Genomic DNA, 15,615 nt, shown 5'->3' on the forward strand with positions numbered 1-15,615 from the left:
CTCCCCCCACACACCCTCCCAGGGGAGATGGCGGCATGGTCCTGCCTGCCGGGGACTTGGATGCAAAGGTCAGCGATGGACGGACGGACGGACGGATGGATGGGGCAGGCAAGTCCGCCGGGGCCGCCTCAGGGAGGCGACACCCCACGCGCAGACGAATGCCAGAGGCTCGCGATGCCATTCTTAACCCTGGACCAAAAAAAACCACCAAATAACAATAATAATAATAAATTATCTTCAACTCCCAGAATAGACTGTGCTCAGCAGAGTGACAGGAGGGGCTGGTCATCGCGCCGAGGCGGCGGCAGAGGCCAACAGTGGGGCCCGGGCCAGCGGCACGGAGCCGGGTGAGTCCCACATGGGGAGAGGCCCGCAGTCTCCGCCCCTCACGTCCGCCTGGTCTTCTGTTTCTTGGCTTGCCGCTTGGCGTCCTCGGGGCCACTGCTGTCGGAGGCCGCCTGGCCGAGGACTCGGACGCCCTGCAGCCGGCTGGTCAGCTGCAGCAGGAAGGGAATGAGCTGGAAGCGGGGGACACGGAGGGGCCGTGAGCGAGCGGGCGGCCACTGGCGGGGCTGGCCCTGCACGACTGATGTCTGGGCCGTCCGCGGCACCTTCCCCAGACCGATGCCCACCAAGCCCTGCCCCCGTCCCCCACCCCGGCGTCTCCGCCAGGACCCCAACCCCAGCCTGGATTCCGGCCCTACCGACCTTCTCGTGGTTGTAGCCGGCCAGCAGGATGAGCAGCGTGAGGGGCAGGGCGATGTAGGAGCCCTGCGCGATGTCCTGCTCCGGGAGCCGCCGCTGGAAGGCCAGGGGGACGCCCGTCAGCCCCCGGCCCGCCTCGGGGACAGCCAGGGGTCCCTGAGAGGCAGCGACCTGGGGCGCTCCGAGCATGACAACAGGAAAGGAACGCTCCTCCCCCCGCCCCTGCGACCACAGGAACAGCGACATCCCCGGGCTCCAGGCGCCCCTCACCGTGGGGCTGAACACCAGCGTGATGTGCTTCTGGTAGCCCACGGCCGCGAAGGAGACCTGGGGCAGGGCGTAGTCGTACTGCGAGCGGGGCAGCGTGGAGTCCAGCAGCACCACGTAATTCTGCGCGCAGCAAGGAGCTCCGTCAGCGGGGACCGAGCCAGGGCGGGCGGCCTCTCCTGTGACCCAGGGCTCGCAGGGGGCACCCAGGGTCGCCCGGACGCAGCCACCAGGCCCCCCGCCTGCTCCCCCAGTTGCCTCTGCGCCGAGACACCGTTCTCCTCACGCCTGTCAGGCCTTCATCGGCCACTCGGGTGGGCAACGTCTCCCTGGCATGGCCCGCCAGTGCCCGCCAGGGAAGGCGTGGGCTGGCCACAGGCTGCCTCCCCCTGGGCTGGCCCTGCTGGGCTCTCCTGGGTCACGCTGCTCCTGGCGACCGAGTGCTCCTGGGGCCTCCACATACGTGCCCCGACACCAGGCGGCGGGCCCAGGGCATGCTTCCACTTGGCTTTTAATTTTATTCTTTGTGTTTTATTTTGGGGGGGACACGCCGGCTGTGCTCGGGAGTTCAGAGATCACTCCTGGTGAGGATCTGGGGCCCCTACTCCTGCTTTTTAAAGAAAACCCCACCTATCGGCCGGAGCGACAGCACAGTGGGGAGGGCATTTGCTGTCCATGAGGCCGACCTGGGTTCGACCCTGGCATCCCATATGGTCCCCCGAGCACCGCCAGGAGTGCAGAGCCAGAAGGAACCCCTGAGCATCGCTGGGTGTGCCCCAAAAAGAAAAAAAATAAAAATGCCACCCGCCTTCCAAGAGGTGGCCCCTCCGGCCGGCCAGTCAAGGGCCGCCCCCACACACAGGTCCTTTCTTCAGGCCCCCAGTCCCTGTCTCCCAGGGGACCTTGGCCCCGATGCCAAGAGAGCTGAGTGCTTTTCTGACGTGTCCTGAGGACGTGTCTGGGTCCCAGGCCCACCCGGTGGACCTGTCTCTGCTGTGTGTGAGCTTCCGCTCCAGACAGATCTCTGGTTCCGTCCCGACCCCGGGCAGAGACCTCCCCATCATGCTCCTGAAGCCCATGGCCCGCCTGGGGGTGGGGGGCGCTGATGGGGGCCGGGGCACGCCCCGGGACGTGGCTCCCGTAGGGAGCTCGCCTGGCAGGGACAAAGTCACAGCATCCCCCCCACACACACACTGGCTGGTTCCAGTTCCAGGGGTCCCCGCCCGTGCTGAGCTCTGAGCCAAGGGTGGGCGCCGGGAGGGGCTCACCTGGCCATCGCGCAGCAGAGGCGGGAAGTGGAAGAAGAGCGACTGGCCCAGGGACAGGGTCTGCACGGGGCTGTCCAGGTTCTCGCTCTTGTACAGCTTCACCTGCACCACGGGAACGGGCCACGCTGATGAGACTGGCCCGCGGCCGACGCTCCCACCCCGCTCAGACATGCCCGGGGGGTCTCTGGGGGGGGGGGGCGGGGACTCTTTGGAGACACTCGGGGCGAGACGACCCGCCGGCCAGGGAGCGCGCGCCCCTCAGCCCACCGGGCGAGACGCAGCGTGCACCAAATCTGAAGAGGGACGTTTCTGGAAGTTTCTGGAGCCCTCGCTGGGCCCGGGCTGGGAAGCCCCGCGGGGAAGCCTTCGGGACGAGGGTCTCACCCAGAGCGTGGGCAGGTACTCGGAGGGCGTGATCACGTTCCCGCTCAGGTCGAACTGGCTGATCTGGCGGAACACGATGATGTTGATGTCGTCGATGTCGTTGTTCCCGACCTGGGGGGAAGGGGGGTCGGGGCTGAGAAGGTGAGGGGTGCAGGGACCTGCCCTCGCTTCCGCCAGGAGGGGACCCAGGCCCGCCCCGGAGCAGCTCGGGGTCTCGGCCGTGACACATGCAGCCCCGGGAGTCAGCTCCTCTGCCTCAGTGACGGGACGATGTGTTAAACGGTGCCGAGACCTTCGCTCCAGCGTGGCCGGGGGCGCAGGGCCCTGCCAGGAGCAGCCTGGAGCCACGGGGCCGGGAACCAGGAACATTAAGACGCGGCTGCCCCGGCTGCCGGGGTACCAGGTGCACGGAGACACCCAGAAAACCCCCTTTCTCCACCCAGCGCCCTGATGGCCCCTCCCGGCCCCCAACCTCACACCCACGGCTGAGCATCCCGCCCCCTCCCTGGGCCCCCGCCAGCCAAGGAATGAGCCACATCGTTCCCTGGGCCTGGAATCAGGCCTCTTGAGGGCAAGTCAGAGGGTGGAGGCAACTAGGTCAGGGTGAGAGTCAGAAGATGGAGGCAGCTGGGTCAGGGTGAGAGTCAGAGGGTAGAGGCGGCTGGGTCGGGGGTCCCTGGACTCACCGAGATGACCCGGTGGTGGGGCAGGGCCCGCTCAATGTGGTCGTTGCCCTCGGCCTTGAGCTGCACGTGGTAGACACATCCCGGCTGCAAAGAATCCCAGAGTCACTTCTCCGGCGGGAGCCGCAGGTATCCAGCGCCTGCCGCCAGGTACTGCCCCTCCCGCCTCGGTGCCCCGGGCCTCCTCAGGGGAAGAAGCACTCCTGAACTGAAGATGCAACTTGGCAGTCAAAAGCCACACGCGTGGTTCTGCTGTACCCCAAGGGGTCTTCATGGGGAACAGGGGCTGGAGCGATCGCACAGCGGGGAGGGTGTTTGCCTTGCATGCCGCCAACCCGGGTTCGATTCCCAGCATCCCACAGGGTCCCCCGAGCACCGCCAGGAGTAATTCCTGAGTGCATGAGCCAGGAGGAACCCCTGAGCATCGCTGGGTGTGATCCAAAAGAAAAAGCAAAAGCAAAACCAAAAATCAAACACGGGGAACAGCTGGTGATGCTTTGGCAGGCTGAGAGAAGGGTGCGGTGGGGGAGGGCAACCCCGTGTGGTTCCACCACCGGCATCACAACGTGGCCCAAGGAATGCGAGTTTGTTTCGTCGTTGTTTTAAGTTCACAGCTCGCATCTGATCACCAGAGGAATTCACCTGGAAACTTGGGTTTCTGACTTGTCCCAACGCCTGGACGCTGAGCCACTGAGACTGCGAGGCAGCCCCCTGCCCTCCTCCGCACACCCAGCCGTGGCCCACCACTCCCATTCCCCCTGCTTAAGTGCCACCCACCAGCGCCGGGCCCTGTCACCCAGGCCAGCCCGAGGGGGGCTGTGTGGGTGACAAGAAGCACGTGACCCAGGACCCCCTCGAGCCCGGCGCCGGGGACTCACCAGCAAGCCGCGCAGCCGGAAGCGGCCCTCCTCGTCGGTCACCGTGTCCTCCCCGTAGATGCTGCAGTCGCCCTGGCCTGCGGCCTCCACGGCCACGCCCTGCTCAGGCTCCCCGTTCAGGGACGACACGGTGCCGTAGCAGCTGGGGTCAGAGGGGAGATGGGGCGTGAGGGGAGCGGGCAGTGGCCAGCGCTCAGGGGCCAGGGGATCCCGGGGCCCGGGGCTTCCGCACCAGCTGGGTCAGTCCCCGCTGGAAGGCTGGGGCCGGCCCATGGGTCTATTTCTTTTTCGGGCCTTGGAAAGAAAATGACGGGAGTGTTAAAAAAAAGTCAAAACTTAAAAGGGTGAAACTTGAGTTTATCGTATTTGAGTTCTGCTCAGTTTTATCTTAAAATAACGAAGCATCCAATAAATGGAAAATAAATCACTTCCTCTTCCATTCCACACTTGCAGCTGGAAACGGCTCATTATTCTAAAATCCACTCCCGATTCACCCATCTTTCATCTAGAGGACATCGGAATACACGTAATATTACCCACTCGGAGTCGTGGGCATGAATCGATGTAATTCATGCACTCAACTACCGGTCTTGGAACAAACTTTCTGGTCTAGGGGCTGGAGTGATAGTACGGCAGGTAGGGCATTTGCCTTGCACACAGCCGACCCGGGTTCGATCCCCAGCATCCCATAGGGTCCCCCAAGCACCGCCAGGAGTAATGCCTGAGTGCAGAGCCAGGAGGAACCCCTGCGCATCGCCGGGTGTGACCCAAAAAGCAAAAAGAAAGAAAGAAAAAACAACTCTCCGGTCTAGTCCAGACACACCGAGAACAGGTGGCCGGAGACACGGAGAGGCAAGAAGCTTCTTCACTTTCTACACTCCACACTCCGGGGGTGCAGGGACGCTTTAACCCGGGAAACACGTTTCCTCCTTTTAAAGAAGGAAATCTGGGAGCACAGCGGGAAGAGCATTTGCCTTGCACGGGGCCGACCCGGGTTCGATTCCCAGCATCCCATCTGGTCCCCCGAGCACCGCCAGGAGTCATTCCCGAGTGCATGAGCCAGGGTAACCCCTGTGCAACGCCGGATGTGACCCCAAAAGCAAAAAAAATAAATAAATAAAAGTAAAAGAGAAGGAAATCCGGGGCCAGGGCTATAATGGGCAGGGCAGACACCTTGCGCCCGGCACCCTGTAGGGTCCCCCAAGCTCCACCCCCAGAGATCCCTGAGCACAGAGCCAGGAGTCAACCAGGATTCAGCACAGGCAGGTGTGGCCCAACCCCCCAAAAAGTAAGAAAAAAGGAGACCCCGAAGCGCGCAGCCAGGCTCTGGGCCTGTGTCACCAGGGGGCGCTGGCGAGCGGCCAGCATGAGGCGCGAGTGGACAGGGCCTCGGGGGACAGCCGCGCACGGGCCCTCGCTGCCGCCCCTCACCTGTAGGCCGTCCGGTAGCCGGTGACCGTGATGCGCAGGTTCTGGCCCTCATGCACCTCGATCATCTGCGAGGAGGGCTCGAAGCGGAATTCCTTCATCATGGGCTTGAAGTAGTACTGGCCCGGGCTCTGGGGGATGAGCAGGGGTGAGCCCTGCCCAAGCCCCCGACAGACACAGACACACACAGACACACACACACACACACACACACACACACACACACACACACACACGCTGGGCCGCCCAGGACCCCGGCCCGGTTCTACGGCGGCACCTGCCTGGGTCTGGGTTCTATCTGGAGGCCAAGCCACCGGCCTGAAGCGGCCCAGAAGGAAGCAGGTGGCTATGGGCAGGTCCCCTGGGGATACCCACACAGACAAACGCCACGACAAGGGGCTCGGGGCTCCGGGAGAAGGAGCCCAGACTCCCCCCCGGGGCTGGGCCGAGCCCTGAACCAGACACCAAACCAAAAGCCGTAGCCCACAGCCGTGAAGAAAGGGGGCGTGGCGACGAGCGAGTCTCCGTGACAAGACACACCCCATGGGTGGCCTGGGAACATGGATCCCAGCATCAGACCCTGGCCAACACACGGTACCCCCCACCCCCGGAACCTTCTGGCACTCGGTGGGGTGCTCCGCGCCTCTCCCATGCAGGGCCCCCCCCCCCCCGGAAACACAGGCAGCCGGGAGCTGGGGACACCTCACCAGGTTGGAGAAGGTCAGGATGCCATTGTCCTGCGTCAGGAGGTTGGACCGGAACACTCCGCCGCTCAGGGACAGGAGGACCCCGGGGAGGGGCTGGTCATCCTCGGCTTTGATCTGGGGGCCCGGGGGACACGGGGACAGGTGAGCAGGTCAGCAGCAGGCGTGTGGGGGTCTGCAGGGCTGTCTCGGCCCTCAGGGGGAAGTGGGGAGCCATGTGGTGGGGACCCTCCAACAGGTACTTCAGTCCCAGAGAGCGTGTGTGTCTGTTGTCTTATCTGAGTGTCTAGTTGTCTGTCTGTCTTGGGGACCCTGCAGCAGAGCCTTCCTCGGCCTGAGCACTTAAAGGTCTGCTCTGACGGACACTGTCACCGTTTTCCTTAATCTATGTCAAAATGACTGGGGGAGCTCTGGGCACCCGCAAGGACAAAGGCCGAGAACGGGGCCTCTTGCCTGATGGCAGGAGACAGCGCAACAGGCCGGAGCAGGTGTCTGCAAGCACAAGGCCCGAGCCCACCCCCAGCCCCGTCAGGAGTGACCCAGGAGTGACCCAGACCCACCAGGGTGACCCTAGCAACAAGCCTGAAGCAGCCACTGACTCCCAGGTCTGGCCCAAACCAAAAGCCAAAAGCCATTCACAGGGTCTGGACCACTCCGGCCTGGGGCTTTGCCAGCAAGAGGCCTGGGTTCAAGGCCCAGAACCACTTGGTGAACCAGTACTTGGGGGAGTGGCCCCTGAGCACTGCTGGGCGGGCCCTAAACCCCCCCCCACACACACACACACCCCTCCCCAAACGCCAACTCTTTGAGAGTCAACTGGCAGCAAATTTGCCTGGAAAGGGGATCAGGGAGCGAGAAGCCAAGGAAACTCCAGGACAGACGTGCCCGGGCTCTCCCAACGGTGCTCCGGGAGGAACAACCAAATGGCACGCTTTTCTGGGCACCCCCCCACCCCCACCCCGCTCTAACTGCAACTGACCGCTGTGGGCCGGCCAGAGGGCTCGAAGGGGGACACCCCGCACTGCCGCCGAGTCTCACCTCGAAGCTCACGCCCGCCAAGGCGTAGGCCTTGAAGTCGCCCACGGTGCCCTCCACGGCCGTCAGCACGTAGCCCTCCTTCTGCGAGGACACCGTGTACTCCAGGTCACTGTGCAGGGGCCCCACGCTGCTCGGGAGAGGCAGGCACTCAGCAGCACCGCCTGCCTCGGGGGCCCCGGGAGGGGCACAGCAACCCCCCCCACACACACACGCACCCCCAAACCACCCCTTCCCGCCACCCCCCTCCCGGCACCTTCCGGGCACCTCACCTGTAGGCCCCTTTGTCATCCGTGAAGACCGTGATGAGCGGGGAGCTGGCGCCCTTCTCGCTGATGACGATCTCCACGCCCTCCAGCTCCGGCCGGATCTGGCCCTCGAGGAACAGCCCGGCCTTGCCGTGGATCTCAATCAGCTTCCCGGGGCAGCTCTCTGCGGGAGGGAGGGCAGGGAGAGGGGCTGAGCCCGGGGGACCGTGGGGGCCACCTGAGGAAAGCTGGGGAGAGGGCTGAGGGGGTCGGGGTTCAAACGTGTGCTGCCCCGTGAGGCCCTGAGTGTGACCCTTCTGGCCACGCATGGCCCCCGAGCACTCCCAGGCACAGCCCCAGGGACCCCCAACACTGCAGGCCCGGATGCCACCGTCAGGCCCAGCGCCACTTGTCAAGGGCCAACGGGAGAGGCCTCGGGCTCCCGGGGAGTGGCGGGGAGACCCACCCCCAGAGAGGACTGACCGCGGACCCCCTCGGCGCAAGGACACCGAGCCTCTCCCTGGCCCTGAAACTCTCGCTCAGCGGCTGGGCCCTCCCGGGGACACGCCTTGGCCGGAGCTCACGGCCGCCCGCAGACCCCGGGCCATGTGCAGGGGAGCCCCCGCCACTTCAGCTCCAGATCCTCCTCGCCGGGGCCTGGCGGTGCGCGGTGCTGGGACAGACAAGACAACCCGCAGCCAACGGGCGCGCCCGCCACTGGCAGCCAGGCCCCAAGCCCGGGCCCGCGGGACGCCACGCAGACACAGGGCCTGAAGCTGGCACTGAGCGATGGCCGAGCTCCTTTCCAGAGAGCCAACACGGGGCCACGGAGGCAGCACAGCGGGCGGAGTGCTGGCCTTGCACACAGCCGACCCAGGTCCGATCCCCGGCACCCCGGAGGGTCCCCCAAGCCCACCAGGAGTGATCCCCGAGCACCCAGGAGTCCGCCCAAAGAACCCCGCCCGCCCAGAAATCCAAAAGGGCCGGCGGGAGGGACGAAGCCATGAGAGCAGTGGCCGCGGCCCGGCCCCTCCCGCCATGCCGGCAGGACAGCTGTGCGGGGGACACTGACCCCCACTGACGGTGGCCTCCATGGACGGCGGGTAGAAGAGCAGCTCCTTGGACGAGGGCGTGACGGTGATCTTCTCCCCCGACCTGCAGGACGGACGGCAGCGCTCAGCCGGGGGGGACGCCGCCGGGCGGGCGGGCGGGCAATGGGGGCGGGGGGGCGCTCACCGGGCCCAGTAGGAGAAGTCGTAGGAGAAGGGGCCTTGCAGCTCGTCCACCACCTCCTGCGCGGGGGGCTTGGTCCTGCCCTCGCCGGGCTGCTCGCTGCTCTTCTCCCGCGCCTGCCGGCGGCTCTCTATCTCTGCCACCTGCTGCTCACGCCGCAGCTCCTGCACCGACTTCAGCGGGCCCAGGACCAGGGCCGGCTCGCTGTCGATGGACGACCTGCGGGCGGAGGGCAGCCCAGCGTCTCGGGGGCTGGCGCTTCCAGCCCCCGTCGGGAAGGGCCCGGGGAGGGAGCAGGGCAGAAGGGACCAGCCCCACCACCGCGGGTTCGGCCCTGGGGAGCCCCAAGTCCCCGGCACTGCAGACCCCAAGCACGACTGACCCTCCAGCCCAGGGCGGGCGAGGGCTCCGGCAGAGCGGCTCCAGGCCCCCCGGGCATGGCCCGAGAGCCCCTTCCTCCCACGCCAGCTAGCAGGTAAGACAATAAGGACCGGGCAGAGCTGGGCCAGGGGAGTGACACCCACGGACTCTGCAGCCATTTGGAAACTGGCTCCCTCTCCCAGGGGGCCCAGCAGTGACCCCTCGGCACAGAGCCAGGAGTGAGCCCCGAGCACTGCTGGGTGAGCACTGCTGGGTGTGGTCCCCAAAACAAAATGACGGCTCGGGAGCGCCCGCACTCTAGCCCTCAGGGAAGGGAGAGGGGCAGCGGTTGAGATGGCCAGTGTGGCCGTGGGCAGCAGCGGAACAGGCCAGGGGCACGTGCCCGAGGACAGGAGAGACCAGCGATGCCTCTCGGCGGGCCCGTCAGCAGGGGCCTCCCACACCTGCCCACCGCGGGAGGCGGCCGGGACGCACTTGATCGTCACGGTGACATCCATCATCTTGTCAGTGGTGATGGTGCCCAGGACATGGTGGCGGACCGCCGTCAGCGTCAAGATACTGGGCGAGGACCTAGAAGTCAGAGACGGGGCACGTCACGCTGGCGCCCAGGATGTCCCGGCTCCCCGGGGACCCCGGAGGCTCCTCCTCCCAGAAGGGCCCCCCGCGGGCCTTGCCCAGCCGTTCTCCTCCTGCTTCCGCCCCTGGACACTGCTGTGCGGCCTGGGCGTGACCCTGCAGGTCAGTTTGGGGATCAGGAACATGCCAAGATTCTGCCCCCCAAACGAACGGCGCTGTCGGGACGGGCGTGCAAGGAAGGCCTCCTTCTCGGGGCAGGGCGGGGCCTGGGAGGGCCGGGGAGGTGGGACCCCGGGCAGTGAGTGCGCCTGGCCTGCACACAGCCGCCGACCCAGCTTTGATCCCCAGCTCCCCGTCGGACTCCCCAAGTTCCTCCAGGAGTGGCCCTGGAGGCAAGAGCCAGGAGTCAGCCTGGAGCACCGTCGGGTGTGGCCCAGCGGAACCCAGAGCCCCAGGAAAGTGTCCAAATGGCAGGCTTGAAGCCTGGACAATCTCCCACAGGTGAGGACTGAAAGACCCCTTGAAGATTCCACTGAAGCCACCACGTGGAGCACGGCAACACAGGGCCCTGGAGCAGGCAAGCCCCGACCTCGCAAAGCGGCCCGGAAGGGAGGGTCCGGGCAAAGTTGGCGGGAATGCGAGGTTAGCACCGGGTGTCCGGCCTTGAGCCTCACTGGACCTCCTAGTCACGTGAGCCCGACACAGAAACTGTCACGGACGAAGCGCTTAGCAGGGCATCCTGACCGCAGCCTCTAGCCGCGACTGGGATTGGACCGGGGCAAAGCAGAGTTGGAGAGGAGACAGGCCAGTAACGGGAACTTCATGGGACTGGACCTTCCCGTAAAGCCCCTATGCGAGGTTTGTATTTGGCAGGAAGGTGAACAGACACTGGCTGCTCCCGGAGGGTCTTTCTCGGCACGGCCCCCACACTCCCGGACCCGCTGCGCAACGAGTCCTGGCGCCGTTGGGGAAAACGGTTCCCTGACGCCACTTCAGAGCCCCCGTCCCCTGAGCTCGCAGGTCTCTCGGGAAGAGCTTCGCTCCCCCATCCTAGTGGGCCGGCCAAGCCCGAGATCCTTGCCTGGAAATCCTCCGTCTGGGACAAATGCCCAACACAACCAACCCCCCACTGTTCTCGGCAGCAGGGAGCCCACACCTCGCCCCCCAGCGCCCCCCCCCAGCGCCAGCTTACGTGTCGTAGGTGTAGAACGCTTGCTCAAACCGGTGGCAGGAGCGTGGGGTGACCTTGTACACACCTGCATCGGGACACGGGGAAAGCGCGTTCGGAGAGGGCCCCCCTCCAGCTCCCCCCTCCCTTCCTCCCTCCACACCTCACCCAGCTGCCCGGTGGGAGGAGGGAGAGGGAACCGCCTGGCTGGAAGAGGGAGCACGAACTGCATTGCTCCGGTGAGAGACACCAGAACTTCCTAGGGAACTAAGTCTGCTCGAGACTTCAGTTTATGGAGAACCACGGTCTGACTCCTCCCCGCTCAGGAGTCCAAACGGGGCAGAGGTCTTGGGCCAGCCAGAATCAGCAGAGAATCCCGATTCGGCAGAGGATCACGCCACGCACAGGGGAGGAACGCGCGCTGCCGGGTACCCGAGAGGGTGCAACCCTCCCCACTCCAGCCAGACACAGTTCTGACCATCTCGGCCGCCCCCAACCCCGCCCGGTTCTCCTCAGAGTCGCCCTTGGGAGGCCCATGCCCCCGACTCCCCCTGAGAGCTCCCCCATTCCATCCCTGAGGAAAGAAGCGGCAAAACCCGCCAACCGGCGCTGGCCGAGCGGGAACTGACGGCCTGGCACAGGCAGGTCTGAAGCTTCCCCCACCCTCCCCGGGGGCCGACCCCCTCTCCCCGGCCCGGCACTACTCACCTGGCTTGGACAGACAGAAGCGGTTGACCCCTTTGGAGAGGTTATAGATCCCCACATTCTCGGGCCCGTTGCCGTCCTGGTAGAACTCCTGGGGGACCAGAGGAGACACCCGACTCACCCAGGGCGGGGCAGGCAGCCCCCCGATGATTGATGCCACTTCTGCTCTGGAGCCACTCGTCTGTTCTGCCCATTCATCATCCGGGCAGCCGGATGCCACCAGAAAATTAAAAAACCTCCAAACACTTGCAACCCAAACACGCCGTTTCATTCCACCAAGCCACACTTGCCGGGCGGCCGCCGTGGGACAGGCGGGGGGCAGGGGGCGGGGGGCGGGTGCCCGTCCTCAGGGGCCCACCGGGAAACTCGCAGGCGTCAGCGAGTGAGGGACGGCACCGGAAGATGGGCCATGGGTACGAGGAAGCAGGGGAAGGTGCGAGGGCCGAGGAACGGAGATGAGCAGGGGTGGGAGGGAGGAAGACAGGGCCGGAGCCTCAGTCTTCTCCCCCGGCCCCGAGGGCGCCCTGCCTCACTGCAAGCAAGGCGGGTGCCTAGTGTGGGGGCCACACCCGGCAGTGCTCAGGGCTTGCTCAGGGACCGCCTGGGGGAGGCTCAGCGGACCACAGGGGGTGTCAGGAACCGAACCCGGGTCGGCCACAGGCGAGGCAAGTGCCCTCCCCGCTGTCCTACGGCTCCGGCCGCCACGCTGCTCCCTGGTGAGCGTTAACTGCTGGCAGGGGGAAACCAGAGGTGCCAGCGTTGAAGAGAAACAGTCACTCCACTGCCCTCTGCCTCAGTTTCCCCGGTTGGGCCTGACCGGGGCATTCCACCAGTTGTTTCAAGTCAGGAACGATCACGATCACGATCCTCCCGTTGTTCATCGATTTGCTCAAGCGGGCCCAGTAACGTATCTGTTGGAGACTTCGTTGTTACTGTGTCTGGCATATCGAGTACGCCATGGGGAGCTTGCCAGGCTCTGCCGTGCGGGCGAGATACTCTCGGTAGCTTGCCGGGCTCTCCGAGAGGGGCGGAGGAATCGAACTCGGGTCGGCCATGTTGGCTGCGTGCAAGGCAAACGCCCTACCGCTGTGCTATCGCTCCAGCCCTAAGTCAGGAACACTGAATCCAAATTGAGATGCAGATACAGAAGTCCAACCCAGGTGCACAGTGGCTTTCTGGGAGGCTGGGGGGGGGGGGGGGGGGGGCAGGTGGACGACAGACAAGACGGGGGGGGGGCAGCCCCACCCAAGTCTCCCCTGGTGGGGAAACAGATGCAGCTACACGGCACCTAGGGGCTTTGAGCATGTCCACACAGGCTGACGCTGGTCCCTCAGAGCCCCACGGCCAAGCAGTGGTCAACAAGTGTGCTCTCGCGTGGCCACTGAGCCGCTGTGCCCGGCCCCTGGTCCCGGCCTCCCTGGGGCGCTGGGGAGGCGGGGAGGGGCAGGGCTGTCTCCCCAACAAAGGCGCCTCAGACCAGGCCTTTCCGCAACAGGGAAGCAGGCGCGGGGCCAGAGCAGGGGCTGGACTCCGGCCAGCGCCGAGGTGCCGGGTCCGCCCCCCTGACCAGCGGGCACCATCCGGGGCACCCACCAGCGTGATGGCGTGGGACAGCGAGCACCGGAGCATGTAGCCCGTCTGCCGGAACTCGACGGCCGGCACGTCGTCCTCCAGCACGTCCACCTCCAGGCTCTTGTTCCTCCAGCACCAGTCCTCGTGCGTGATGCCAACTGCAGGGGGACGGGACAGCGGCGCGTGTGGGCCGGGGTGCCCGGCTGCCCAACACCGCCCAGAGAAACGGCGACAGCGGGTCTCCTGAGTACGTCCCGGGTGTGCACCGCGGACTTCCCAGACTCTCGGTGAAGACAATCAGGAGAGAGGGACCCCCGGGCACTGCTAAACGCCCCCTAGGAAGTGGGACTCGGCGCCCCGTCCTGTAACGGCCGCAGAGCTCACGGGCCCAGCAGCCTCCCGGTCCTCCCCCTGTCCAGGCAGCGAGTGTGAGCTCCACACGGCACACATGAAAACCCACCCTCGTTCTCCGGCATGACAGGAAAGAGAACTGCCCAGGGGAAACCCGGGAAGCGTCCACTTCACTGGCAGTTCCCTGTCGGCTGCTCCCAGCTACCACAGAGGCAGGGGCGGGGGGCGGAGCCACGGCACAGCCCGGCAGGCGCCTGCCCGGTTCGATCCCCGCCACCCTCCAGGGTCGCCTGAGCCTGCCAGGGGTGATCCCTGAGCAGCTGGGAGTGGCCTCAAAACAAAACCAAATGAAGATTGAAAAAACTCCAGAGCTGGGGGGCACGGCTGGGAGGCTGAGGGCAGGGTCGCCCGTGTCCGCCGGTACCCACGGCTGCGTGGGCCCCCAGGGCTGCCAAGGCCCTCGCCCGTGTCGGCCGACCTTCTCCACAGGTGGAAAGAGGCCGAGTTTCCCAGCTAAGTCACCTGCCACAGGCCCACAGCCGTGAGGGGCAGCACCCACACCCGGGACGCCACAGCAGGGACCCGGCGCGCGCTCCCGGGCAGGACGCAGGGCGTGGCCGGAGCAGCCGCCCCTGCAGCAGCAGCAGCACCAGACACGCGACTCAGGGGCACCGGAAGAGCCGAGAGAGACGGGCAGGCCGGGGCAGCCTGGGGGACTCACCCTTGTACTTCCCGGGGAGCACGCTGTCAAAGGTGAAGGTCAGCGCGTTGGCCTTGCCCGACAGCCGGAGGTTGCGCTTCTCGCCCTGGCGGCTCAGGGCCTGCAGGGTCACCAGCAGGTCACCGCAGGAGTCTGCATGGAGAGGACGGAGGGTGACCTGCTGAGCCCCCCGTGACCCACTGGGCCCGTCTGAGCCCGCCAAGACCCACAAGGCCTGTCTGAGCCCCCCAAGACCCACAAGGCCTGCCTGAGCCCCCCAAGACCCACAGGGTCCATCTGAGCCCCCCAAGACCCACAAGACCCGTCTGAGCCCCCCAAGACCCACAGGGTCCATCTGAGCCACCCAAGACCCACAAGGCTCGTCTGAGCCCCCTAAGACCCACAAGGCCTGTCTGAGCCCTCCGTGACCCACAGGGCCTGCCTGAGCCCCCCAAGACCCACAGGGTCCATCTGAGCCCCAAGGCCCACAAGGCCCGTCTGAGTCCCCAAGACCCCACAGGGCCCGTCTGAGCCTCCCAAGACCCACAAGGCCTGCCTGAGCCCCCCAAGACCCACAGGGTCCATCTGAGCCACAAGGCCCACAAGGCCCGTCTGAGTCCCCAAGACCCCACAGGGCCCGTCTGAGTCCCCCAAGACCCACAATGCCCGTCTGAGCCCCCAAGACCCCACAGGGTCCATCTGAGCCCCCCAAGACCCATAAGGCCCGTCTGAGCCCCGAGACCCCACAGGGCCTGCCTGAGCCCCCCAAGACCCACAGGGTTCATCTGAGCCCCCCAACACCCACAAGGCCTATCTGAGCCCCCGTGACCCACAGGGCCTGCCTGAGCCCCCCAAGACCCACAGGGTCCATCTGAGCCCCCCAACACCCACAAGGTCTGTCTGAGCCCCCGTGACCCACAGAGCCTGCCTGAGCCCCCCAAGACCCACAGGGTCCATCTGAGCCCCCCAAGACCCACAAGACCCGTCTGAGTCCCGAGACCCCACAGGGCCCGTTTGAGCCCCCCAAGACCCACAGGGTCCATCTGAGCCCCAAGACCCACAAGGTCCATCTGAGCCCCGAGACCCCACAGGGCCTGCCTGAGCCCCCGAGACCCCACGGGGCTGGCGTCCACGAGCTGCTCAGAGGCAGAGCTATGACATGACTCAGCGTCTGTCCCCTCTGCTACGTCCATCCTCCCCCCGCCCCTCACCCCAGGGTGCAGGTGAACAGGGATGGGACTACTCAGGACCAGCAGTCTCCCTGCCTGCCCGCGTCCAGTCCTGCACGGAGAGCAAAGCCTGCCCTGTGTCCACTGCCTCCCAGGCACA

At 65.9% G+C, this 15,615-nt stretch overlaps 1 protein-coding gene across 1 annotated transcript in view; it reads right to left on the bottom strand.

Annotated features, from left to right (window-relative positions):
• Nucleotides 1-210: 210 nt before the first annotated feature.
• NOMO2 (NODAL modulator 2) overlaps nucleotides 211-15,615 on the bottom strand; it is a 33,593-nt gene continuing 18,188 nt past the window's right edge. Inside the window, exons 14-31 of the mRNA XM_056134736.1 lie at nucleotides 14,308-14,439; nucleotides 13,257-13,393; nucleotides 11,667-11,754; nucleotides 10,983-11,046; nucleotides 9,689-9,784; nucleotides 8,837-9,052; nucleotides 8,673-8,755; nucleotides 7,625-7,784; nucleotides 7,356-7,482; nucleotides 6,321-6,434; nucleotides 5,617-5,744; nucleotides 4,186-4,327; nucleotides 3,311-3,394; nucleotides 2,625-2,735; nucleotides 2,241-2,342; nucleotides 976-1,095; nucleotides 709-801; nucleotides 211-518 (exon numbers count right to left, since the gene is read on the bottom strand). Of these exons, the coding sequence (XP_055990711.1) occupies nucleotides 387-518; nucleotides 709-801; nucleotides 976-1,095; nucleotides 2,241-2,342; nucleotides 2,625-2,735; nucleotides 3,311-3,394; nucleotides 4,186-4,327; nucleotides 5,617-5,744; nucleotides 6,321-6,434; nucleotides 7,356-7,482; nucleotides 7,625-7,784; nucleotides 8,673-8,755; nucleotides 8,837-9,052; nucleotides 9,689-9,784; nucleotides 10,983-11,046; nucleotides 11,667-11,754; nucleotides 13,257-13,393; nucleotides 14,308-14,439 (2,129 nt within the window). The 3' untranslated portion in view covers nucleotides 211-386. The remainder of the gene's footprint in view (nucleotides 519-708; nucleotides 802-975; nucleotides 1,096-2,240; nucleotides 2,343-2,624; nucleotides 2,736-3,310; nucleotides 3,395-4,185; nucleotides 4,328-5,616; nucleotides 5,745-6,320; nucleotides 6,435-7,355; nucleotides 7,483-7,624; nucleotides 7,785-8,672; nucleotides 8,756-8,836; nucleotides 9,053-9,688; nucleotides 9,785-10,982; nucleotides 11,047-11,666; nucleotides 11,755-13,256; nucleotides 13,394-14,307; nucleotides 14,440-15,615) is intronic.

This window comes from Sorex fumeus, unplaced genomic scaffold (genome assembly GCF_029834395.1).
Source record: "Sorex fumeus unplaced genomic scaffold, SorFum_2.1 ptg000102l, whole genome shotgun sequence".
Classification (NCBI taxonomy): domain Eukaryota; kingdom Metazoa; phylum Chordata; class Mammalia; order Eulipotyphla; family Soricidae; genus Sorex; species Sorex fumeus.